Source organism: Microcaecilia unicolor, chromosome 1, assembly GCF_901765095.1.
Source record: "Microcaecilia unicolor chromosome 1, aMicUni1.1, whole genome shotgun sequence".
Taxonomy (NCBI): Eukaryota; Metazoa; Chordata; class Amphibia; order Gymnophiona; family Siphonopidae; genus Microcaecilia; species Microcaecilia unicolor.
In genome coordinates, this window is record NC_044031.1 from 546875399 (window position 1) to 546901165 (window position 25767).

Genomic DNA, 25767 nt, shown 5'->3' on the forward strand with positions numbered 1-25767 from the left:
CCACAAATTATCTGGTGTAGTTGGTGGATGTCATGGTTTTAGTTGCACAAGATTTAAGTCAGTAGTGCCTTCTGCAGCAAGTCCATGTAGGGCTAAGCAGTGGGATTTTATGGAGTAGCACAGTTGGGGGACCTAGTAGTATAGGAGCTCATGTTAATGCTTCTCGTTCAAGCCCCCCCAGTACACAGTAGGCTCCTTCATAAAGCTGGTCTGCACTGATTTGTATTTTATTGTCCAAACTTCATGACAAAGATCATATTTTCTATTAAAAAAAAAAAGCCACTCCAATTCCATGTTAAGTCATACCTATATTTTTGAAACAGATACATGCTACCTTTCTCTTTAGAGTAGAAGTATAAAATCTTACAGTGTCTTTTTTGAATGCTAGAAACACATTTATTTATTTGGATTTTGCTCACACCTTTTTTAGTAGTAGCTCAAGGTGGGTTACATTCAAGTACACTGGATTTCTCTGTCCCTGGCGGGCTCACAAACTGATTTTGTACCTGAGGCAATGGAGAGTTAAGTGACTTGCCCAAGATCACAAGGTGCAGCACTGGGATTTGAACTGGGTACCTCAGGATGTCAAGATCAGTGCTCTAACCAATAGGCCACGCCTCCCCTCCATAGGCATATTGCTCTACAGTGGCAGATTACTGTCACTTTCTGCACAAATTAATGTTACTAGTAGATAGAAGAAACCTCACCCTGTAAAAAAAATAGATTTTTATAGAATAGGAAAGAAATGGATCCAAAAAATGTCAGGTCATCATTTTCCATATTATGCTTGCTTGGTATTTAGCCTGAGTGATGGGCAGAGGCCAGAACCAATGTCTAAGAGGCACTTTCACACTGTTGCAATCAGAACAGAGACTGCCCTCAAACAATGGGACAGAAAGGCACATTAGATTTTCTGTTGCGTTAGAAAAAAAAAATTCTACAGATGAGTTAAATATGATCCTGCCGTTTTTCAGGGATCTTGCCTTTTTTGGGGAGTGTGAGCCAAATTCAACCCACTGCTCAAAAAAATTCATTGGCATCTTTCTAGGACCACAAAGAACATAAAGAGAAACATTCCAAAATCAGAGATTTAGAGTTAAATTTTTATAGTGCTGCTGCTGCATCCACGATGGGGCCCAACACTGCTACTGCTTCAATTTCAACACGCCCTCCCTAGATGAAAAAGAGAAAAAGTACAAAAAAAAAAAAAAATTAAAACCACAGCAATCTAAGTCTTCACTTAATTATAAACAAAAACACTGCCACCATAAGAGAACAAGAATCCTCCTCCTCCTCCTACTGCAGTGCTGAGGGTACAATAAAAATACTAGTAATATAGTTTCTTGCTTTTGGGCCAATATAACATGTAGCTTAAATGACTGGCACATTTGCCAGCACGGATTTTAGTTGTTACAATCTCCCACTGAATGCAGAATACCATAGACATGGCTGCCAATGCTCATGTTTTCCCATATGAGCTCTTCACAAAAAGAAGTCTAGACTTCTACAGCAGGATTTACATACTATAGCCTACAGAGAGATTTTTTCAGGCCTAACTCATCATTCCTTAGGCTCCATCCAGTGCATGGAAGCAGCTTTATTCTTTTCACATGGAGAGAAGGCAGAAGGAGCTTGTAAATTATCAATGATGTGGGATGAGGATGAGGGTGAATGAGAGGGAAAGGAGAAAGGTAGGTAAGAGGAAATAAAAGTAGAGACTAGAATGGAAAGTGCTCCCCCCAACCCTAACACTTCCCTAAGGGAAAGAATAAGGGGATGAGGAAGGTAAGGGAGCAGCCTTCCTGGATCATGACAAGGTTGGCATCTTTTGCAAAATACAGTGGTAGTAATGTTTTAATCTGCCATACCCTGGGAAACCTTGCCTTGCCTCCTGCCTCTCCCCTTTTCTAGGATTCCCTCTGTCTGGTGAATAAAGTACCCTATATGGCCCTTCTCTTGAATATTTTGAGGACATATGCTCTAACTCCTTGTGACCACACACTAAAATGGTGGCAACTGGCAGAAAAGCCCCATATGAAGAGACACATTTCAGGATGCCATGCTAAGAAATTTAAATAAAAACCTTGTCTATAGCTCTGGGGTCTAACATACCACTTTTACCATTTTTCTCCCAGTCACAATAGATCCCCTCTAGTTCTATTATTTTGTTAGCTATCACCTTATATAAAAAGGTTAGACATGTTTGTTGCACTGGTGTGAATAAACTGGGTGGCCTTGGCCTTTGCACAGGAACAGGGTTGCATGGCCAGAGCAACAGGCAGCTCTGAGAACAGATTCAGCCTAAAACAGACGGGCAGACTGAACTATGAAAGCCTTAACTTAATAGAGGTGCATATGTCTATAGGCACCTGCTCTGCAGATGTTTTGTGGGTGTTTGCTGGTTCACTGAAACCCATCATGGGAATGACTTATCAAGCAGTCTAAGCTGTGACTACACTATCTGCACCTAATGCAAAAAAATGGCTGCAACCATCAAAAAAAAAAAAAAAAAAAAAAAGCGTAAACTTCAAAAGTGGACAGACCAGATTCAACAATATATTCTCTGGAAGGAAAAGTGCTCAGATGTCGCATGGAACATCAACCCAGACCCTGAGCAAAATCGGGTGGGGGTGGGTGGTTTCCTCTCTTTTATGACAATTTAAATCACTGGTGTTCATATTCTATCAGTAAATCAATGATAACTTCAAAAAGTGGATCACGAACAGTGAAAGCTCACGGTATACGATTCAAACTCATTCAATAGAACCCATATCACAGGAATTATAAAGGAGCCAAAGTGATAATTATATTAGGCAAAGATCCTTCGCCTAAAATAAGTGTCACTTCATTTCCTTTACAATTCCTGTGATATGGATTCTATTAAATTAGTTTGAATCATATACCATGAACTTCCAGTTTGTGATCCATATCGTTAAAAATTACTGATAGAGTTAAAAAAAAAAAAATGAACACACAGTTGGTCACATAGGAGGTTTCTGACCAGTGACAATCATCACTAAAGAGTAACACCCCGCCCCCCCAGCCCGATTTGCTCAGGGTTTGGGTGGATGTTCCATGCGACATCTGAGGTCTTTCGTCTCACAAAACATATTGTGTAAATCTGGTCTGTTCACTTAGAGTTGAAGTTTACACAGTCGACAAACATAGCTAAATAATTTCAGGAAGTTAACAGCAGCACAATGTTATGTGTTTAGTAATTCATTTAACAAAATGTTAATAATCAACTACTTAAAATGAAGGTGAAAAACCTTGTATTACAAAACCTTTCAGGCAGTAAATCTGTATGTGTGGGCAAAAAGCAGAGGTGAAGAATAAAATCCAACAAAGTGAGAAAAAGGCAGATTCGTGTTTGCTTTACAGATGTTACTTACTTTGGGCAAAGCAGCAACCTGGTATGCTGCCCTGGCTGGGAAGTTATTCTGGAAAACTGAAAAGAAACAAAAAAAATAGCTTATTAAGAACATAAAATCTGCCATATTGTTGTCAGACTAAAGATCCATCAAGCCCAGGATCCATTTCCAACAATGGCCAATCCAGGTCTCAAGGATATGGTACAATCCCAAAAAAGTACACAGATTCAATACTACTTATCCTCAGGGATAAACAAGGGTTTTGCCTAGGTTGACCTTAATAATGGCTTATGGACTTCACCTCCAGGAACTTGACCAACCCATTTTTTAAACAACTCCATTAACAGCTTTACCCAATCCTCTATGCCAGTGGTCCTAAACCTGGTCCTGGAGGCACCCCTGCCAGTCAGGTTTTCAGGATATCCACAATGAATATTAATGAGAGATTTGCATGCAGTGCCTCCACTGCATGCAAATCTCTCATGAATATTCATTGCGGATATCCTGAAAACCTGGCTGGCAGGGGTGCCTCCAGAACCACGTTTGTAGAATCCACTGCTCTAGGCAACGGATGCAAGTTGCTTAATTATGTGTTGAGTAAAACAATCTGTTTTAATCATACAACTTTTAATATCTTCCAAGCATATCCCATAGTCTTTTTACATGGTGAGTAAACAGCTGATTCACATTTACCTATTCCACCTCCATCATTCCTCTCCTCAGCTGCCTCTTCTCCAGCTGAAGAGCTCTTTACCTCTTTAGCTTTTCCTCATTGGGGAGATAGAAGGGGCTTGTAAATAGCACCAGCCTATCTGGCAAGATTATGATCAGTAAAGTGGGATGAGGATGAATAGGAGGGAGTGAATAAGAACCTTACTTTGTATAGCTATAGTTTGGGTTGTTCTTCCCCATGTGCACTTATCCATATTGAATTTCATTTGCCATTTGGATGCCCAATTTCCCAGTCTTGCAAGGTTCTCTTGCAATTTCTCACAATCCACATTCGATTTAGAAACTTTGAATAAAAATTTGTGTCATCTACAAATATGAATACCCTCACTTGTTCTCTTTTCCATGTTATTTATAAATAGGTCAAAAAACAGCGATCCAGGGGAGCAAAATGTCGTCAGTTTGGAACGGCCGCCTAACTCCCAAGCTGTGCTCGGAACGTGGGCCTTTAGAAGGGTGAGAGTTCCTCTGTAAGTACTTGCTTGTGCTGAGAGTTGTAGGAAGGCACAGAGGACAAGCTGATGGTTTTTGACACCAATGCAAGGTGCAACCGTGATGGACTAGTTGGAGAACCACCAGTCAGAGGTTACAAGGGGCCACTTTTCCTGGAAAAAAAACAGCTTCCCTCCTACTGGCAGGTCACCCAGAATGGTCACGTGGACAGTGGCTATGCTCTGTTGGAGCTAGCCAAGTTTGTCCCTGGCTTTGATCAGAGGAGGGGGTGGGGCGGGGGTTGGCTGTATGCTCAGCAGGGCAGGAGGAAGAAGCATGGCTGGCACAAGTACCTTAGATGTCAGTGCCCTCAGCTGGAGAAACCTCACCTGGGGCTCAAGGAAAAGGGCCCGGAGATGCTCAAGGGTAGACGTCAGGAAAAGCTGGTGCACTGGGGTCAGAGACAGCCGCTGAACTGTCAGGGGTTCATGTGCGTGATTGATCCTGGCTACACAGATATTCCTGTGCTGGTACCTGCAGCATGGAGGGAGAGTTCCCCTCTCAGCACCAACTCTTCTCGGGAACCAGATCTCTCGGTGATCCGGTGCTCCCGTCACCTAGTGTCAAGGATTGATCAATGCCGATGCTTCTTAGGTTTTGCTCGATGCCCGGAATCAACATCCCTTTGGTGCAGATGAGGAGGATGTCGAATCCTCAGTGTTGGGTTTGATGTTGACTGGTCCCAGGGGGCCGTGCACCGCAGGTGGCATCAAGATAGGTATATACTGACGCACTTAATGCATGAACACGTGCCAATGATGTTACTGATGCATTAGATCTGGCTCCAAAAATGTTCACAGTTTTGATCCTCTCTGGACCTCAGAATTCGTTTTTGCATCTGAATGCAATAAAGGGCAGTTGGTTTGGCCCCAAACACTGAAAAACCAGGAGGAGGTCCGACTGCACCAAGCACAGCCCTCCCTTCCCATGTCACGCAGCTTCCTCTGCTCTCCTCCCTTGCTTGCTTGGAAAAGGAAGTTTCAAACTCAAGTAATGATCAGCGCAAGTCCCGAGTTGCAGCCACTGGGAGGTCTGGCCAGGGTACGGCAGCGTAGCAGCATGTCCGGCTACTTGCTGAACCTGTGCGTCTTCTGGCCTCTGCTAACCTGCCCGAGTACAATGCTCTGGTGCCTCTACCATGCCCTAGGGAGAAAGCGAGCCTGAGTCCAGCTCCCTCACCTCGTTCCATGGGTCCAGCCACCCCCCACCTCCTTTCTCTCCAGCTCTCCTCACTCCCCCCATGGGTCCAGCAGCTCCAGCCAGCACTTTTCTCCCGCATTCCCCCCCCCCCCCCCCCCGGTGCCACTCGAGGATATTCTGGTGTCATGTACACTTTCCTGCAGCAACCCGGTAGCAATTCACCAAGGTTGGCTCCGTGGCCTTCCTCCCGAGTGCCGCCCTCTCTAATGCAACTTCCTGTTTGACGCTAAGCAGGAAGTTGCAGTAGAGAGGGCAGGACTTGACAGGAGGAAGGCCATGGAGCTGGCCTGTGTGAATCACTGACACTGCCAGCTGACTGCAGGAAAGTGTAAGTGACTCCAATACCTGAGTGACATCCGTGTGGAGGAGATTATTTTTTATTTATTTATTTTTACTGTGGGAACAAGGCTTTTTATCGTTCCTGCGGGGTGGTAAAAAGTTTTGTTCCCACATTCGCGGTAATTTTTTTTTAGAGTGATGCTGTTACCACGAATTTACCGCGATAACGGTAACTGTTTCATCTTTATTTTCTTCCTTACAATCCTAGGACACTCCAAGACAGCAGAAATACGTCCTGGAGAGAAACACAAAGTCCGAAAAGGGCCCAGCAGAAAAGCCCAGACAACTTTCCTGAAGAAATTACCGGAAGTCGGGGGGGGGGGGGGGGGGGGGGGTTACCAGGCTCCCCTGTTACCCAGGTCGCCTGCTGCTGTGCAGGCACTAAACTGCCCAGACTGGACCCTATAAGATTGAGGTGGCAAAAGGGGGCCAGAGACCCCACATCAGAGCCTGACTGCACCTGTCCTCACTGTGCGTCAGGGGCCAAGTGAAGAGACAGGAAGCTAGAAGCAATCGAGCAGGTTCCCCTGTCCATCCCCCCCCCCCCCCCCCCCCCCCCGAATAGAATCATAGCTCTGGAGCAAAATAAACACGAGGGAAAACAGATGACCCTCCCCCCTCCCCGGGAAACCCCCAGATCAGATGACACGGAGGAGAGGGATGCTGAAAGCAGAGACGAGTGAGAAAGTTTGTTTTGCCAGCCCTGACTCGCGTACTAGCAAGATGGCCACCGAAGCGGTGCCAGCACAATGAGGGAAAACAACCTTGCACTTCCCTTGCAGGGAAACAAGCAAGGTCTCTACCAGCACAGTCTTGTGACGCCGATGACAGCCTGCACTGCTGGCTGGACAAAGAGCCGGCACCGCTTACTGCGCCCCTCTGCGGGAGAAGTGTAATCATATCTGCAGCCATCCAAGCGAAAACGAAAGCAAAACTGCAGGAAGCTGCACAGCAAAAGAAAGGAAACTGAGCATTTACTCCAGGACGCCGTCAGGAGTCCTGTCTGTGTCTTACTGCTGCCGGAGACACACATCTACCCTCTTCTCCAACAGCCCTGATACTGGGAGCACCAGTGCCTCTCCTGAATTCAATTGTGGGCTGAGAACACAATGCCCAAATACTTGGCCTTTTTAAAAATTGTTTTTATAAAGTTCCACTACACGGAGGAAGGAGAATGGAGAAGGACAGGAGAAGTCAGAAGGGTGGGAGCGGGACCTGATATCACCAAGTGTACCCCCTAAAGGTGGCACCACTCAGCTGCACACCCCATGGCTCTACTGAGCTGAGAGACCCAGAACAGGAGCTGCTAACAGATGAGACCAAGAGCTTGTGAGAAACCGTCCATCCACATGCTGGAGCTAGAGAATACTGACCGACAAAGAAGCATTCCATCCTATAAGACAGTTCATTTCAGCGATCTCTATATCTCCACCTGCTGGTAGATAGTCACAACCCACAAGCCTCTGGGATTCATCTGCTGCTGACACAAAGGAAGCTATAGAAATGTCAAGTAGTAGTAGTAATAGTTTCAATGAACTAGGATGTACCATGGCCACAGGAGTAACTAACTTGACTGCACAGGAGACAGAAACCCCTCAGCCCGGAGTCCAAGACCCAGAAAGGTCAGCCACCAACTCCGCAAAATTTACCCTGTTAGATTTTGTTTTTGTCTGCTTGGACCCAGGAAGCTCTCAGGGAACCCCTCCCAGACTGTGAAGGGGGAGGGACCTGGAGCATGTACCCCCCAAACCTGGGACCCAGCACACTGGGTCACAGAACACAGAGACCCCCCCCCCCCCCCCCCCACAAAAAAAAAAAAAAAAAAAAAGAAAAGAGAACATGTGGAACTGGGAAAATTAGAGTTTATGTCTTAATCTACATTCCATATTAAAATGCTCATTCCAGAGGGAATACTTAAGTGGTCTCCCCATACCAGAACCGGGATGCACAGGATCTACCTATCATCTGCTGGAAACTAAGAATGCTGGCTTGTTCAGGGATGCAAAGGACCCCTTTTAGGGTGATACCACTGCTTTTGTAGTCTGAGTCTCCATCGGCTGGCAGCAGGGCATGAACCACTCATTTGGATTGGTTTGGAGAGCCGATGAGGAAGAGGGAGAGTTTATCTGACTGGCTGCTGTGAATACCTGCAATACTATTACTGTGTGGGACTACAAAATTATACAAAAAGATCCAAAGTGCGTAAAAAATCTGCCATCAGGTGCACGCAAAAACAAACTACCACACCCACTTACACTGCTTGTAGACTTCATTAACACCACTGAAATCATTCATGTCAGCCAGCAAGACGGTAGTTTTCACAACTGGAAGAGAAAGCAATGCAATTATTGTGAGAGTCTACACTATAAACGCTATCAAATGGTAAAATTATGCCTTACCTGCTGATAATTTTCTTTCCTTTAGTAGCAGCAGATGAATCCAAGAACTGGTGGGTTATGTCCATCTACCAGCAGGTGGAGATAGAGATTACAAAGCTGAAGGCAGTGATACCAGACGGCCAGCTCCTCCTTCACCTCAGTACATGCCTCAACACCAAGCAGAATCAGACAAGAAACCAGGAAGCCTTCCTCACCAACCATACAAAATAGAAACTTGTCAGTCTGACTTAAGAGAAACCACGACTGCGATGGAGTCCTCTTCAGTGGTTTCTGTTCTCTTTCCCTTTTTTTGGAAACCAAAGACCAGAACAAGAACAGATAGGCAAAACAAGCGCGGCTGACAAAGGGCAGGATCCTGGATTCATCTGCTGCTACTAAAGGAAAGAAAATTATCAGCAGGTAAGACATAATTTTACCTTCCTTAGCATATGCAGCAGATGAATCCAAGAACTGGTGGGATGTACCAAAGCAATCCCCACGTAGGGTGGGAAGTCGCCGCTCCCCGAGACAGAACCGCCGCTGCAAAGGCAGCATCTGAATAGTGAAAGCACACCCGTTCCGCCCAAGAATTAGATAGCAAACTCATGAAACGAGCCTGGAATGCCACCGGTGGGATGCAACCTTTCCAAAAAATCCACAAATTATCTGCAATCCAACGAGAAATAAAAAAATCAGATCAGACCAGAGGCTACCATCCCACAGCAAGAACCAGCGTCAAAGACAAAGAGAAGATCTGAATGCTGAAAAACATGCAACATCTGCAAATACCAGAGAGCCCTCTGAACATCCAGAAGACGAAGCACCGTGTACTCCGTGTGAAAATCCCCTTCCCGAAAGAAGGTAAGAAAGAGGCTGAAAAAGAAAAGCCAAACCACAGCTGGAAAAGAAAGAAGGAACTGAAAGCAAGGTCACTCCAGACTCAGCAAATCGCAGAAAAAACAGCTCGGAATGGCTGCGGAATGGCTGCACTAAAAATTCAGACTCTGCGTGCCGAAGAATTGGTGACCAAGAACACTGCTTGTAAGTTGCTAAGCGAAGCATTCTGCAAAGGAACAAAAGGAGTCCGAAGCAATGCTCAGTAGACAAGGAACCCCAAGTCAGACTCAGAGAATATGAACGAGGTTTCAGGGAGAAGGTCGCAGCAGCGGAGGAGCAAGGCTAGGCCATTCTGCAACCCATCCTGCAGAAAGAACTCAATCGCTGAGGAACAAACGGCCACAATGAAGAACAAGCGTGGGCCACAACCAGCCTCAAAAAATCCTCAACACTTGAGAATATGCGGTTGCAGTAGACCATGGACCACATACAAGATCACAACAGAACAGTAACCACAGCGTTCAAAGAACTCTGTTCCTCAGAGTCGACCTCTCAAAACACCAGGCTGAAAGACCAAAGTGAGAGGGATCATCCACTCAGGAGCGGACACAGAATAAAGAGCCCGGAGTCAAGCGGATCCAAAACGAAGGCACCACCAGGAGCCTCACTATATCCGCATACCAATGGCGCCGTGGTTAATCTGGAGCTACCAGAATGGCTCGACCCCAGTGGAGAGCGATCTGAAAAGAACTTGGCCGCAGAGAGGCCATGGAGGAAACACTATTGCAGTACATCCTCCGGCCAAGGATGCAATAGAACAACCAGCCCTGCCGAATCACCCTCTCTCCGATGACAGAAGAAAGAAGGCACCTGGGCGTCCAGCTGGGACGCCATCAGATCTACCTAAGGAGCTCTCTACCTGAGGCCATGTTGGAGAAGCACTGGTGCGGAATAACCATTCTGCCGCGACCAGAAGATGGCGGAAAAGTGGAGGAGTGGCCTAGTGGTTAGGGTGGTGGACTTTGGTCCTGGGGAACTGAGTTCAATTCCCACTTCAGGCACAGGCAGCTCCTTGTGACTCTGGGCAAGTCACTTAACCCTCCATTGCCCCATGTAAGCCGCATTGAGCCTGCCATGAGTGGGAAAGCGCGGGGTACAAATGTAAAAAAACAAACAAACAAAAAAAAACCTCACCATAGGAAAAGCCTGCAAAGTGGGCCGCATAGAAATGCAACACGAGGTCCTCTGTCCATTCCATAGGGGCGACATGCCCTGATGACCACAGTCTGATGAGTCCCACTCTGTCGAAGCAGCCATCGCCTCATCTTCTCTGACACCAGAAGCACCGCCTAGCCTGCAACGTGTCCTGATGTGCTAGAAGACGAACAGCACCAAAAGCAGGTCCATGCGGGAGATCGGCTACACCGTCCGCTGTGCCATCCACCACCCCGGAGATGGAAGGAGGAGGCAAAGGGCTTTCCAGTCCGAGAAACTCGCATCAGTGACCATCACAATCCACCAAGGCATTCCTTCCATCCGGAATTCAACCCCGTTAACAGGCAAGAGCTGCTAGTTAAACCTTAAAGATCTGTACGTGAGACCTAAGACCATCCTGCAAGAAGGCTAATATGTGTGCAAAGAGGCTTGAAATGGAGATCAAGCCCATTAGGAGCTGTTTCGAAACTCGCCAGACATGAGCACACACAGCTACAGTTGAGCATATTCTTGCCAGAAGTAAAGTTGCAACAATATCGCCAGCATATTCTTTCCTTATCCATTTTGGCCTTTCAAGAGCCAGACTAAGACCAAAGCGGGAGAGATCCTCCATCTGAATGGGACCCTGATGGGGAGACTGTGACTTAGAGGAAGGCGAACGGTTTGCCTATCAGACAATGAATCAAGCCCACACAGCCCGGTTTCCTGGGCCAATCCAGAGCAAACTGAAATCACCAATCCCCGATGACGAAGAACTCTTAGGACAAAGTCTTCATCAGCCTTGGCTGGCTCCAGCCAAGGCTGAAGGAGCATCTATGCCTTCTGAACCGACCTCCCATCTCCTGCTGAAGAACCTGGAAACTCTAACGTGTCACCATGAGATCTATTAGGGGAGTGCACCACCAGTTACCAGCTGGATGAAGGAAGACTTCTGGAGCAGATGCACAAGAGCTCCGGCATAAGACATCACTACCAAGGGCACTGCTGTAGAGCCCAGAACCTGAACATAATCCCAAGCTTGGGGAAATTTGTTCTCAAAGATTGCGCTTCCCGTTCTGGGAAAGACACTTGGTCCTGGGTCATGTCAAATCATATTCCCAGATATTCCAAAGTCTGCGCTGGGACCAGATGACATGTGCAGATTGTTAACCCAGCCTCAAGACTACAAAAGTGCCATGACCCAGGTAGTCACTTGACAACTCGTCTGCTCCAACGAGGCCCTGATCAGCTAGTCGTCAAAGTAGGGATGTACTCCAATTCCTTCTTTTCTCAAGAAGGCAGCCATCACCAACATAACTTGGCAAAGGTTCTGGGCAACGTAGCTAACCTAAACAGCACTGCGCAAAACAGAAAGAGATGTCCTAGACTTCCAAGGCAAAGAAAACACCAGTGCGAGGACTAAAAAGGAACAGGCCAGAGGTCCAGAACCGCCAGATACACCCCCAGTGACACAGCTCCAAGGATTGGTCCACTGGGGGAGGATCTGGTTCCAGGATGCTGGGCTTGATGGACCCTTGGTCTTTTCCCAGTATGGCGGTGCTTATGTGCTATGTACCCAGGGGTCGGGGCCTACTCCAGTGAGGGCCAGGTGTTATGCCTTCCTATCATCAGGGAATTTTTTTTTTCTTTCCGAGTGAATTGAGAAAACAAGAGAGGATTCTAATTGCCAGTCTGTCCTGGCAGGAAAAAGTATCCATTTTTGTGCTGCAGGGGAGAAAGGAACAGCACCTGTAAAATGCTCCCCAAAAGAAAGGCTGACAGACTGAATTAACTACATTTATACAGTAGAAAAATAATCCAGTACCCCTGCTCAGTTTCTGGCTCTAAAGGCCATGCAGCATGTGCTGTCAGCATGCCCTATCCCACTGCAGACATTCGCTGCCTTGCCTGACTGCCCCAGCCTACCTTGGCCCGGAGCTCCAGCATCTCTGCTGTCCCCAGCCCTCTGGGTGCACTTAGAAGGAAATTCCCTACTTAGTACTTTGCAACAGCATTAGCCACTGAAAAACGGCACGAAGCTAGCCAGGCCAATTGAATTATTATCTGGTATATGTACTGCCAAAGGGAGCACTTTTGGAAAGCCTGGAAGCTGCAGGGGAAGCCTGGGGAAATACATCCAAATAGGGTGAGCAGGCAAGAGGGTTGGGAGGATGGGGACCCACAATCCTCAGGTAAGGCCCTGCAGGACCGAGCAAAAGCCAAACTAAGTGCGACTGGGGGCTGCGGAGCTGAGCTCCGAGCTGACAAGTATGGTCCTGAGACTGTGACCTGGGAGAAGCCGTTAGGCTAAACCATGCTTTGCAGACAGGGGAGCTGGGACAGGAGTATGTCAAGATGACCCCAATGTCCCATCCTGCACATCCTTTAAGACCATTCCATCCTCCATCAGCAGGGTGGATTCTTTTTTGTGCCTGCAGCCAAAGAATCAAGGTAATGTAAGCCTACCAAGCTCATCCTGAGCAACAGAAGAAGGAGTCGTGGCCCAGGCCACCCTGAGACTAGAAGCTGGGGTGACCCACTGAGCTGAAATGAGCTCATGCATAGCCTCATGTACAGGGAACAGCTTCCAGTGTGCTATACATCCCAGGAGTAGAAACGGAGGGGTTTTGTCACCCCTAGCTATAAAGAACATAATTCCCCCCCCCCCCCCCAAGGAGGAATTAGTTTCAACAGCTGTAGGAACATGCTTATCAACCAGAATCTCTCCCTCCTCAACTCCTTCAGAAAAACAGGAGGCAGGGAAGCTGCTGCCAAACCCGATTCAGGCTGAGAGGAAGATAAAGAAGCCAAAGAATCTGTCAGAGACAGGTTCCAAATGTCTCCCTTCACTCACAGAATCCAAATTACAGAGGCTAAGAAGCTTGCAAGGACCCAGAAACCTTCAACTGCCGTTGAAAGAGACAGGCACAAGACTGTGTATGCTGAGGAAACCTTTGCAGAATATAAGCTTGATTTTTTTTTTTTGCACTGAAAGAACAAAAGCTGGGAAAGAAGGCACCAGAGGCCCAGGAGTTACAATACAGTCAAAAACCTTACCAGCATATGTAAAAGATCCAGAAATATGCCCAGCTTGAAGAGGCAGTATGAATCCCCCACAGGTGTGGGAATCAAATCATGCAGATTTCAAATGGTCGTGGGAACCTGAAAAACCGTGTCGGGGGGACGTCAGCTGAGGAGAGAGGGGCCATGATTTCACAGCGTGGGAAGACAAAGATTCACCCGCCAAAAAAGGCTGCTCTGCTGAAATGCCCTCGGAACATCCTGCCATTTCCCCAATGCTGCTCTCTACTTTCCATAGCAAGAGCAGTACTGACGAAGCTCTGCAGCCATCACAAGGAAAAAGCAAATAAAAATTGCAAGTAAGCCTGAAGGAGGAAAATGTAAGGAAACACTCAAATCTCTAGGAACAAGTTCTGAGTAACCACTCTGGTCCCAAGTATACTGGTTGCAGCAGAGTCAACTCCATCCAACATTTAAATAGCCAGGTAAGCAGGTAATCCTTTTTCTCTTTTTTTTTTTAACTCTGAGGAAGTGGCTGGATAGGTCTTTGGGGGGGGGGGGGGGGGGGGGGGACCTGGCACCCACCAGGTGTACCCCCTTAAAGCCGGCACAGCTTAGCCTAAGCGCCCCCAGGCTCAACTGAACTGGGAAACCCAGAACAAGAGCCACAACACAGATTAAACCAAGAGCTTGACACAGACCGTCCGCTTGCTGGAGACAAAAACACACCAACTAATAGAAACACTAACCAAGGAGCATACAGTCCTGTAAGACAGAGCACTATCTCCACCTGCTGGTAGATGGTCACAACCCACAAGTTTCTACTGCAGGTGCTAAGGAAAAATAGGGGAATGCAGCAGGGCTGAACAACTATGTACTGCAAAGAAACAAGGTTGCTGTGACCAACATACTTTTCTTCAATTTTCAATTGTTTTCTTTTGTTTTTGCACAGTTGATTCTTAAGCATTTTTCAAACAAACTGTTTGAGGTTGACCAATGGATTCTTGTGCTTACACATTTTATAAACACTTCACCTTTTAAGAGGCCATTTTCCAGCAGAAGAAAGGAAGGGGATGAGAGAAGGCTGCCATTAGAGCGACAACGCATTACATTTAAAATAGCAATGTTGATTTACAAAATTCTACATGGCCAGGGTTGACGCAGCCTTGAACTTTTCTAAGTAGCTATTCTAATTTTTGTTTCCAGTCACATTAAAATTGTGTTATCCTTTGATGAAAAACATTTCAATTAAAATCTCAGTAAGAGGATTGCCTTGTGCTCCCCTGAGTGAATTCATTCCTCACCATTGCAGTAGTTACAACCTGCAGCTTTCAGAATTTCTCCCATATTCACAAGAGCCTGTTGGAGTAAGAGCAAAAAATGGCGTTAGCAGGACCCAAAGGTGTAGTGTATGTGTTATAAGCTCACAATTTAGCTGAGTGCCTGATTTTAAGATTTTAACAGAAAGGGAGAGGGGAAGAGGAAGAATCCATCACTAGTATTTGCAGCTGTACTATGAACTGATCTGGCAAACACAAAACCATCACAGGACACCCAAGATCAGCTTGCAATGTTTTCCTACATAGCAGGAGTGCACAAGATGCACCCTGTTAGCTGCAAAAGACTTTGCGTTCTATTCCTGGGGCTGGGATGGTGCATGGCAGCATTCACAGCACCTGTGGGGAGGTCAGCTCACTTAACATAGACGTCTAGGGTACAGATTCAGAGATCAACCTCCTACTCTGTGACCTCTCGTCAAGGATTGCTACTGAAATGACCGGGCAAAACCCAGTGGTTCTCAGTTTAGTCTTTGGGCCACATCTAACCAGTCTGGTTTTTGGAATATCCACAATGAAAATGTATGAGAGAAGTGGTATATGCATATCTTTCTTATACATATTAGGGGTATCCTGAAAATCAGACAGGCTGGGTGGGCTCTTGGGAAAAATCTACTGCTTAGTACTAATATATATGCATCCTGCACAAAAGGATTTAGCATATTTGGAAATTTCTTTATCACCCCCTCCTTCATAATACCTTATCTTTAAAAAACTACCAATAGAAATTAACTTCTTACCTGTTTAGCTTCCTCTAACACACCACCAGCTACAAGTTGTCCAGATGCGGGGTCCATGCCCAACTGTCCAGAAATATACATGGTCTTCTCTACCACCACAGCTTGGCTGAAAGTTGGAGATCAAGCCATTAGAGAAAAGCACCGACAGATGTTAAACAAGGCTCAGTTTCAGCCGAGGAGATCTTACTTTCCCTGCAGATGTTCCCAGTTTCAACTCTTCTGCTGCTTTGGTTTTCAAAGTGACCATTTTGTAAGTTAAATTCTCATTGAAAAGCAACACATTACAAAAAGTATTTAAGCAATTGATAAAGATTTGCAACATATGTTCTAATTACGGTTTCCATAATATATATTACTTTGTATATACGTGAAAGTTAAGAAGATGCTTCTCAGCTAGATTTAACACCGGTCCTACAAAAGAATATATTGCTCTCTAATTAAATCTAATAACCTAGGAAACTGCCCAACAGGCCCACAGTGCTCCTGAGTGAAATCAATTTAATATTTATACCCCACTTTTTACACGGAATAAACTGGTTTAAGGCAACTCACGATTATTTTCCATACACAATAAAGTGCTACACACCATAACAATGCAATGAGTCTCCTTCTAGCCCAAATAAGGAGACATAATTCATATTTGTTGGTTGTACCAACATGTCATGCTTTCATTGCATAACTTCACAAAACATTTTTGAGAGAATATACTACCTATACATGGATAAAACTGTGTTTTACTCACATGATAAATTCTATACCAACATGAGTATTTGTAGCATTTTAATAGTTTGCTGTAGGACTTATTTTTAAGGGGTAATGAGACTTTCAAAACGTGATTACGCTACAGATTTAGGGCCCTGTTTACTAAGCCGCGTTAGAATCTTTAATGCGCGTTAACTGTGTATGCGTCTACATGGTTAGTGCGTGCGCTAATTGTAGGCGTGTGAAAAATGTTAACGCACCTTAGTAAATAGGTCCCTCAGACTTAGGGTTTTAGCTCAATCCTTCATTTCTGAGTCCATGATTGTCAGGCAAGAATCAGTTTTGAGAAGATATGCAATGAAAGCAGGATAGATTGGTACAAACAAAAAATATGAGTTATGTCTCCTTATTCTCCACGCTGCATAAGCTCATGAACACATTCATTAACGGATGTCCCAGATGCGTTTGTCTGTATGCAAATGTTAGCATTTCAATGATCACTTTTCTAGTTAATGTCTATGGAGTTCATGTAAACTGAAAGTATGCCAGGCAACATGAATTTAACTCGCTCCTTCAGATGTTTGTTCATGTACTTCAGACTCATCATCATATCTATTTTAAACTGAAATTCTTCCATTCTGACACCAAGAACATGTAAAAGCATCAGTGTATCTGGAATTAAGAATAATTTGTTATGAAGTCTGCTTGTTTATTCTTAATTTGTCCTCTATATGATTTAAATGTATACTTTTATTTACCAGTACACTTTAAGATATGAGTGAAATATGTTTGTGCACTGTAGTAACCCATACATGTCTGTTTTGTCCTATTGAGTTATTTTTTTGTTTTTATTTGTATTTTAGATAAAATTACTGTCTCTGATGCAGGTTGAAGCCCAAACATGGCCATGTCCTACAGTTTCAACATCCAGGCCATGAGGGCTAGGGTCTAGATGGTGGGATACAGAAGAGACCCCCTCATTCTGCATGATAAGGGTCCGAAAACATGGTTGTTCATGGTTGTTCAGAGGGTACTTCTAGAAGTAGAGGGAACCATATCTGTCTCACCCAATAGAACATGATTAAGATCATGGTTGTCCGGTCTTCCTTGAGTTTCAAAGTCTTCCTTATTAAAGGAATGGGAGGATATGCATATAGGAGAACCTCCTTCCAAAGCAGGAGGAAAGTTCTGACACTAGTCTTGTGTGATCTGAGTCTTGAGCAGTACTGAAGGACTTTGTTGTTGAGGTGAGTGGCGAAGACATCCACTGAAGGGGGGGGGGGGGTCCTATGCTCGGACGATTTTGTGGGCTATGCCCATACAGAGAGACCACTCATGCGGTTACATGACCCTGCTCAACCTGTCCGCCAGACTGTTTTCCTTACCTACCAGTTATGTGGCTCTGAGCATCATCCTGCAGCTGAGAGCCCATTGCCACATCATGGCTACTTCTTGACACAAGGGGTAGGATCCTGTACCCCTCTGTTTGTATCAAAATGATCTGGTTTCCAAGCTGACCTCTGAAAGCCTTTAGAGCGTTCCAAATCACCCGAAGTTCCAAGAGACTGATATGAAAAGTGACCTCCTGGGAGGACCAAGTCCCCTGAGTGTGAAGTCCATCTACATGAGCTTGCCAACCTAGGTTAGATGCATCTGTGGAATTTGGAATGGGAGTACCAAGAATCAAATTGAACTTAACCACCAATGGAGAGACTGCTTGAGTACTGGAGTAACCTCGGTGACATCCATTAGGCACTCTGTGGCTCGATACCACTGAAAAGCTAGAGCCCACTGGACTCTCTTGAAATGCAGACATGCCATGGGAGTACATGTATGGTGGAGGCCATGTGGTTTGACATCTGCCGAGCTGTAACCTGCTAGCTGCTGCAAACCTGGTTGCAATTGCAATGAGTGCTGTTGCCTGATCCTGGGGGAGAAAGGGACAGATCAAACTTGAGACTAGCAGGGCTCTTATGTTCTCCAATTATTGGATGGGCTGGAGTGGGACCGGATAGTTTTCTACATTGATTCTTGAGAAACCTCCCACGATGTGCTCTTGACCAGCCAATCATCTAAACAGGGATCTTGCCAGGTACTTGTGACCTGGACTGGCCACTGTGTGAAACAAGATACTGGGCTTGATGGATCTTTGGTCTGTCCTAGTATGGCAATACTTATGTTCTATTTGCTACTATTGTCAATGAAATCACACATCCAGAACACTGGATAAATGTTGTTATACAAAACTGATTCAGTTAATGGTAATGTTGGTCATAACACTTTAGGTTTGTCTTACAATTTACCTTTCTGTCAGGATTAATTTTTGTGTCTGTAAGTCTTCTTGTTGGGTCTATTAGAGCATGACAAAAGCTACTCAAAATGGAGCTCCTAAATTAGTAGCTATTTATTTTCCTCAAGAGCATATTTCACTTTATGTGCATGGAATTAAAAGATTGCCTATCCTTTGGAGAGTCAAGTCTAAACTGGTGATCTTGCCAATTAAGGTACTGCATGGAAATACATCCCATTTTCTGCCTTTAAAATCTGATACCCCTCCATGCGTGTGTAGGTCTCATTTTGACAAGACAATGATTTACTAGCTACTCTTGCAGTGAGCACTTTGCTGAGACATGTGTAGTCATTTTCTGCTGCTCTTCCTCTAACCTACTCTCTGAGATCAGATCAAAGTGCATTTTATAAATTTTAGTAAAACAGTGTTAAAGGCTTACTTTTTAAAGCAATTTTTTTGAATATTAGTTTTTATACTGTTTTCAAATCAGTTTTAAGTTTGTATGCTTTTTATGTTATGATATTCTGTTTGCTTATTATGTAATATATATTTCACTGTAATCCACTACGGATCTAACTGAAACTAGAGAACAAATACCAAGGTGTCACTGCTCCGGTTGTTCACTCTGCTCCACTATTACTACTGCTATTAAACATTTCTATAGCGCTACTAGACTTACGCAGCGCTGTACAAATTAACATGAAAAGACAGTCCCTGCTCAACAGAGCTTACAATCTAAATTGGACAGACGAACAGACAGCTAGGGGTGGGGAAATTGCAGTGGTAGGGGTGATAAGTGAGGGTGTTGAGTAAGGGAGTCATGGTTAGGAGTCGAAAGCAGTAGCAAAGAGGTGGGCTTTAAGCCTAGACTTGAAGACACTATCCAGCAAATGATATTGTCGACTTTAGAGAGGGGACTGTAGAAATACTATACCATTATCTCTCCCCATGCCTGTCTCACTGAAGCTAACAGTCAAAGCTTGGGCTGTTCATATTTCAGGGTTTTCTATTTCAATTATTGTCTGCATCCTTCTGTTTCTGACTTGTAATTACTTATTCTTTATTTAGTTATGCTCTGCCTGTTTTGTGTATATGACAGAGGTGAGGCTTTTTTCAGCTAGCAAAGAGTTTCTGCATGGGAGATTTCCGGAATCATGATTCTAATAAGAGGTGTACTAATGTTCTAGGGCAGTGTTCTTCAACGCAAGGCCGGGAGTCAGTGCTGTTATGTGGCAAGTTGTAAAAAGGGATTTTAGAGCATATAGAAGACTCTGTAGCATCTCTGGTAACATACATAGCAATGGAGCCGAAAGAGAGGCATGCTACTACTACTGTGGAAATGGGTGCGATATGTGCAAAAATATTTCTGGGGTTGTACCCACAAACACCCATGCTGTATTCCCCTTATAAATAAGGAACAGTGTGTGTGTGTGGGGGGGGGGGGGGGGGGGGGGAATGGGTGGGCGAGGGAGAAATTGAAAGGAAATGAAAGAGTGAAATTAATTCCAAACAAAAAAAACAAACAGAGAAACGGGGCATGCATACCCCCTCTTTGTAACTGTTATTTTTTTGTGATTAAGCACTACTACAGGATAGACGGGAAGCAGGGGGTTAGTGCGTGTATTGGCTTGTGGACTGAAGACACTAGAATGTCACTAGAGCTGAGACTGAGGCCAGCAATGTGTAATATAGCATGGAGAACGGAGAGAAATTGAACTAGCAGGAAAAATAGCATGTTCGTTTGGCCCAAACTTCTAAACATACTTTGCCAAACATTTGCTGCAGTTTGTGAAACTGAATATACTGTACAAGCATGGTCAGTGACAGGTCAAAAAACAGGGCAAATAACCTCAAAAGAATAGGTAAAACTATTTAATTGGAAGGCAAATGCTTAGCTTTACATCTAAAAGATACCACTTGCCTAAAAGTACAACGGATGAAAGACACCACAAATTACTTGAATTTTTAAACAAATGAGCCTCAATTGCCCAGAGCTGATAAGTCAAAACTTGTACATACACATACAGCTCAACATTGGGCTTCTCTCACAGGCTTCAACCAGTGAACTGCAAAAACACCAGTGGAAAACTCCCTAAAAAAGGGAGAAAAAAACCCCACTGACAAAAAAAAAGCAAATACACCAGTTGTATGCATAAGTTAAATCAAATTTCGTGCTGTTCCCTTAACCATGTCACAAAAATGTAATAATGAAAAAGTCTATTTTAGTAGTGCCATAGGATATCATGAGCAAGCCTCATATTTATTTATTTAGATTTTGCTCACACCTTTTTCAGTAGTAGCTCAAGGTGAGTTACACTCAGGTACTCTGGATATTTCTCTGTCCCAGGAGGGCTCAAAATCTAAGTTTGTGCCTGAAGCAATGGAGGGTTAAGTGACTTGCCCAAGATCACAAGGAGCAGCAGCGGGATTTGAACTGGCCACCTCTGGATTGCAAGACCGGTGCTCTAACCACTAGGCCACTCCTCCACTCATAACAATTTATGTGACGGTATCTTCCTAACTACAGCAAAAATGTTTTCTACATTTTTGGGATCTTCCCAGGTATTTGTGACCTGGCTTGGCCACTGTTGGAAACAGGATGCACAGCTCAATGGACCTTTGGTCTTTCCCAGTATGGCAATACTTATGTACCTCAAATTTCTTCTAACCATTTGTATCAAATTGGGCTGCTCCAGTGAAAAAATCCTAACCCTGACAAGGGCCCCCTTGATTTGTAGCCTGCTTCAGGAGGAGGAACCAACAAACTCTATAAACTTGCAAACAAAATTGCGACCACAGCTTAAGACGCCAATCAGAAGAAAATCTAAAACCGTACATCTTGGGTCAAAAAACAAAGCAAAAAAAAAAAAAAAACAACTTATGGTCCTTCTGGCTACAATGATGTACCCTAGGCACTTGCTGTTTATTGTATTTTAGACAGTTTGTGCTCTGTAAGTCTTGTTCTTGTCATTTAGTTTGACCAATGAACAGAAGATTACAAGAACAAAATTGCATATATAACTATTTGTACTGCAACCGGTGGTACGTTTCAATTCAATACTTTTATTGCCCAAAGGCCACCAAAACTCCTTCCCTTACCACATTTGTAATGACCTGTCTGCTGAGTGTTGGGGATAGTCCATACATCGAAATAAGAAAGTATGTCTACCAAAATTTTTATTTCAAGCATAAGACACCATACAACGGGTGTCCTTAAAACCTTCATGAACTGCCAATACCCCCCAATATCGTTTCACTATCCTGGCTACTTTGGGGGACAAAGTCAGTATACTTGAGAATACATACTGTACAGGATTCCTCTGTTTTAACTTGTTTCTGTAACAACAGTTCCCAGATGTTAAAAAAAGGCTCATTTACAAGCAGACTTAACGATGTAAAGCTAAGCATTTGCCTTCCAATTAAATAGTTCTGCTTATAATTAAAGGAAATTTTGGAGTAAACTGGTTTAAGATTTTTGGCAGATCAAAGATTAGCGTTGGAAGCAAAAATACATAGTAAAAACTTTTTTAGATACATTAAAAGCAGGAAACCGGCCAAAGAGTCGGTTGGGCCGCTGGACGAAAATGGTGTTAAAGGGGCGATCAAGGAGGACAAAGCCGTAGCGGAGAAATTAAATGAATTCTTTGCTTCGGTCTTCACCGAGGAGGATTTGGGGGGGACACCGGTGCCGGAAAGAATATTTGAAGCGGGGGAGTCGGAGAAACTAAACAAATTCTCTGTAACCTTGGAGGATGTAATGGGTCAGTTCAGCAAGCTGAAGAGTAGTAAATCACCGGGACCTGATGGTATTCATCCCAGAGTATTAATAGAACTAAAAAATGAACTTGCGGAGCTACTGTTAGAAATATGCAATCTGTCCCTAAAATCGAGTGTAATACCGGAAGACTGGAGGGTAGCCAATGTTACTCCGATTTTTAAGAAAGGTTCCAGAGGAGATCCGGGAAATTATAGACCGGTGAGTCTGACGTCGGTGCCGGGCAAGATGGTGGAGGCTATTATTAAGAATAAAATTGCAGAGCATATACAAAAACATGGACTGATGAGACAAAGTCAGCACGGATTTAGTGAAGGGAAGTCTTGCCTCACCAATCTAATGCATTTTTTTGAGGGGGTAAGCAAACATGTGGACAATGGGGAGCCGGTTGATATTGTATATCTGGATTTTCAGAAGGCGTTTGACAAAGTGCCGCACGAAAGACTCCTGAAGAAATTGCAGAGTCATGGAATCGGAGGTAGGGTATTATTATGGATTAAGAACTGGTTGAAAGACAGGAAGCAGAGAGTAGGATTGCGTGGCCAGTATTCTCAGTGGAGGAGGGTAGTTAGTGGGGTCCCGCAGGGGTCTGTGCTGGGTCCGTTGCTTTTTAATGTATTTATAAATGACCTAGAGATGGGAATAACTAGTGAGGTAATTAAATTCGCCGATGACACAAAATTATTCAGGGTCGTCAAGTCGCAGGAGGAATGTGAACGATTACAGGAGGACCTTGCGAGACTGGGAGAATGGGCGTGCAAGTGGCAGATGAAGTTCAATGTTGACAAGTGCAAAGTGATGCATGTGGGTAAGAGGAACCCGAATTATAGCTACGTCTTGCAAGGTTCCGCGTTAGGAGTTACGGATCAAGAAAGGGATCTGGGTGTCGTCGTCGATGATACGCTGAAACCTTCTGCTCAGTGTGCTGCTGCGGCTAGGAAAGCGAATAGAATGTTGGGTGTTATTAAGAAGGGTATGGAGTCCAGGTGTGCGGATGTTATAATGCCGTTGTATCGCTCCATGGTGCGACCGCACCTGGAGTATTGTGTTCAGTACTGGTCTCCGTATCTCAAAAAAGATATAGTAGAATTGGAAAAGGTACAGCGAAGGGCGACGAAAATGATAGTGGGGATGGGACGACTTTCCTATGAAGAGAGGCTGAGAAGGCTAGGGCTTTTCAGCTTGGAGAAGAGACGGCTGAGGGGAGATATGATAGAAGTGTATAAAATAATGAGTGGAATGGATCGGGTGGATGTGAAGCGACTGTTCACGCTATCCAAAAATACTAGGACTAGAGGGCATGAGTTGAAGCTACAGTGTGGTAAATTTAAAACGAATCGGAGAAAATTTTTCTTCACCCAACGTGTAATTAGACTCTGGAATTCATTGCCGGAGAACGTGGTACGGGCGGTTAGCTTGACGGAGTTTAAAAAGGGGTTAGATAGATTCCTAAAGGACAAGTCCATAGACCGCTATTAAATGGACTGGAAAAATTCCTCATTTTTAGGTATAACTTGTCTGGAATGTTTTTACGTTTGGGGAGCGTGCCAGGTGCCCTTGACCTGGATTGGCCACTGTCGGTGACAGGATGCTGGGCTAGATGGACCTTTGGTCTTTCCCAGTATGGCACTACTTATGTACTTATGTACTTATGTACTTATATTACCATTCTTAAAGTTCTGGCTTTATCCTAGGGTTTACCAGAAAGTTCAGACAATAGTAATTGGATGGAATATTTGGAGGACATTAAAAATGTAATCAGCTAGGAGTTACATAGTGCTACTCTTGTAGAGTACTGCAATCAATAAATAATTCCACAAGGTTTAAAAATACAAAGAAGTCCTAAACTATTCCCTGAAGAATTTGTAAAATTATGGAACAGCATGTTGAACCAATGTTCTCTAGACCTTATGTTACTGTTGATACAATCATTACAGGTTAAAATAGGAGGAAATTAAACAGTAATTGGATGAGAAGAAGCGTAAATTGCAGTCTATGAATGACTATGAGAGCTCACTAAGTGAGTATAATGAAAAAGTGTAAAGAACTGAAATCAGCTAAATACGAGAAATTTCAAACGAGATACTGTGAAGGATATGTATATCAATGGATGAAAGTTGCAGATAACAGAAAATGAAAATACAACCCCAAAAAAGTACGCTTTGGATTATCTACAGACTCGTCTACTCTAGTGCGTGGTGAGATTGAGAGTGGAGAACAGTCGGGGGGGGGGGGGGGGGGGGGGGGCGATAGCCACCAGCGGCTCCTGGCGAGGCCGAGGTACTACTTGGGAGAGCAGGAACAACAGAGAACAAACAATACTCGTCCATCAACCACTAGAGACAATTTATCAAAGTATGACCTTTACTCCCGATGAAATATCAGTATTATCTAAGGGACCGTCGTTTGTCCCTACTAGAAAACATGATGAATTTCAATTGAGTGTTGATCTAGCAAAGTTTTTTTTTTTTTCGAGTTTTACAACTTAAGATCCACTTTGCGAATTCAGATATACAGCATGCACTTCACCCACAGAGCTGGCACCTATGCTTTGAGTTTTACATCTAAAAGTTACCGTCAAACTGCTTCCTTTTAAACTAATTTAATCACGTGACTCAGTCCCAATAAACTACTGAAGATATACTGGACCAATCCTAGAGCCCCTGGACAAAATTAAATTGAAGTCATCCATTGCATTTCCAAATTTAAACCCAGCTTTTAAATCAAACATCCAAATATCTTCTAAGAAATATAACCTGCGTGCAATATTACCACCCAACTACTTGGGTCCCCCACCGCATGTCCTACCTCAACTCAGTGTTATACCAACGCAAAGGGGCTTGAAATGCCCTAGTTGTTAAAAAGGATTTGTGCTCGTTCAATCGAGCTTTTATTAGTCGACTGCTTCTGCCAATGTAAACTAAAAAGCAGGGGCAAACTATAGCATAGATCATATTTTTACCGATAGCTTTCCTTAAGGGTGCATTTTACATTTCATTAATATTACCTGTAGGGTCCAATGGCCGCCGGGGCTTTAGCAGTGGTAATGATCCGCCTGACCAGTGAAGCCATTTTTCCTTCCTTCTATAATCGATCTTACTACACGTTTAGCCACCTGCAACACACAGTGCAAACTGCTTACTATACCTGCGCGCCAATGGAAATAACAGTTCCAACCCACACCCACCTCCAGTCTATTAAACCTCCTCGTCCAGTCCTGACCTCACTCTTCACAGCGAAGGCGGATCCTTTCGGAAATTCGGAATGAGGCTCGGAACGCTACATTTTTTTTTTTACAGCAAGTGAGGTGACTCGTTATACTACAGCTAGTAGGCGTGGCGTTTGATCGGGATGGGGAGGGG

At 44.3% G+C, this 25767-nt stretch overlaps 1 protein-coding gene across 3 annotated transcripts; it reads right to left on the minus strand.

Annotated features, from left to right (window-relative positions):
• Window positions 1–538: 538 nt before the first annotated feature.
• Window positions 539–25712, minus strand: LOC115479269 (2-iminobutanoate/2-iminopropanoate deaminase-like). 3 transcript variants are annotated; one of them, XM_030217125.1, is made up of 7 exons: window positions 25628–25712; window positions 25413–25520; window positions 15639–15744; window positions 14866–14920; window positions 8387–8455; window positions 3393–3448; window positions 539–1173 (listed from the first exon to the last, which is right to left on the minus strand). In XM_030217125.1, exons 2-7 carry the CDS (start codon window positions 25475–25477, stop codon window positions 1105–1107), a joined length of 420 nt encoding a protein of 139 aa, XP_030072985.1. In that variant the 5' UTR covers window positions 25478–25520; window positions 25628–25712; the 3' UTR covers window positions 539–1104. The 3 variants fall into 3 exon arrangements, with proteins under 3 accessions (XP_030072985.1, XP_030072992.1, XP_030072978.1); XM_030217132.1 differs by having other exon boundaries at window positions 25593–25658; XM_030217118.1 differs by lacking the exon at window positions 25628–25712 and having other exon boundaries at window positions 25413–25586.
• Window positions 25713–25767: the final 55 nt, after the last annotated feature.

Excerpts from the sequence above, each read along its gene's own strand:
- LOC115479269 (XM_030217125.1), bottom strand. The coding sequence starts at position 25,477 with ATGGCTTCACTGGTCAGGCGGATCATTACCACTGCTAAAGCCCCGGCG. Across the intron at positions 14,921-15,638 it reads TGTTAGAGGAAGCTAAACAG|GCTCTTGTGAATATGGGAGA; the intron begins GTAAGAAGTTAA and ends TTACTCCAACAG. Across the intron at positions 3,449-8,386 it reads TAATGAAGTCTACAAGCAGT|TTTTCCAGAATAACTTCCCA; the intron begins GTAAGTGGGTGT and ends GTTTCTTTTCAG.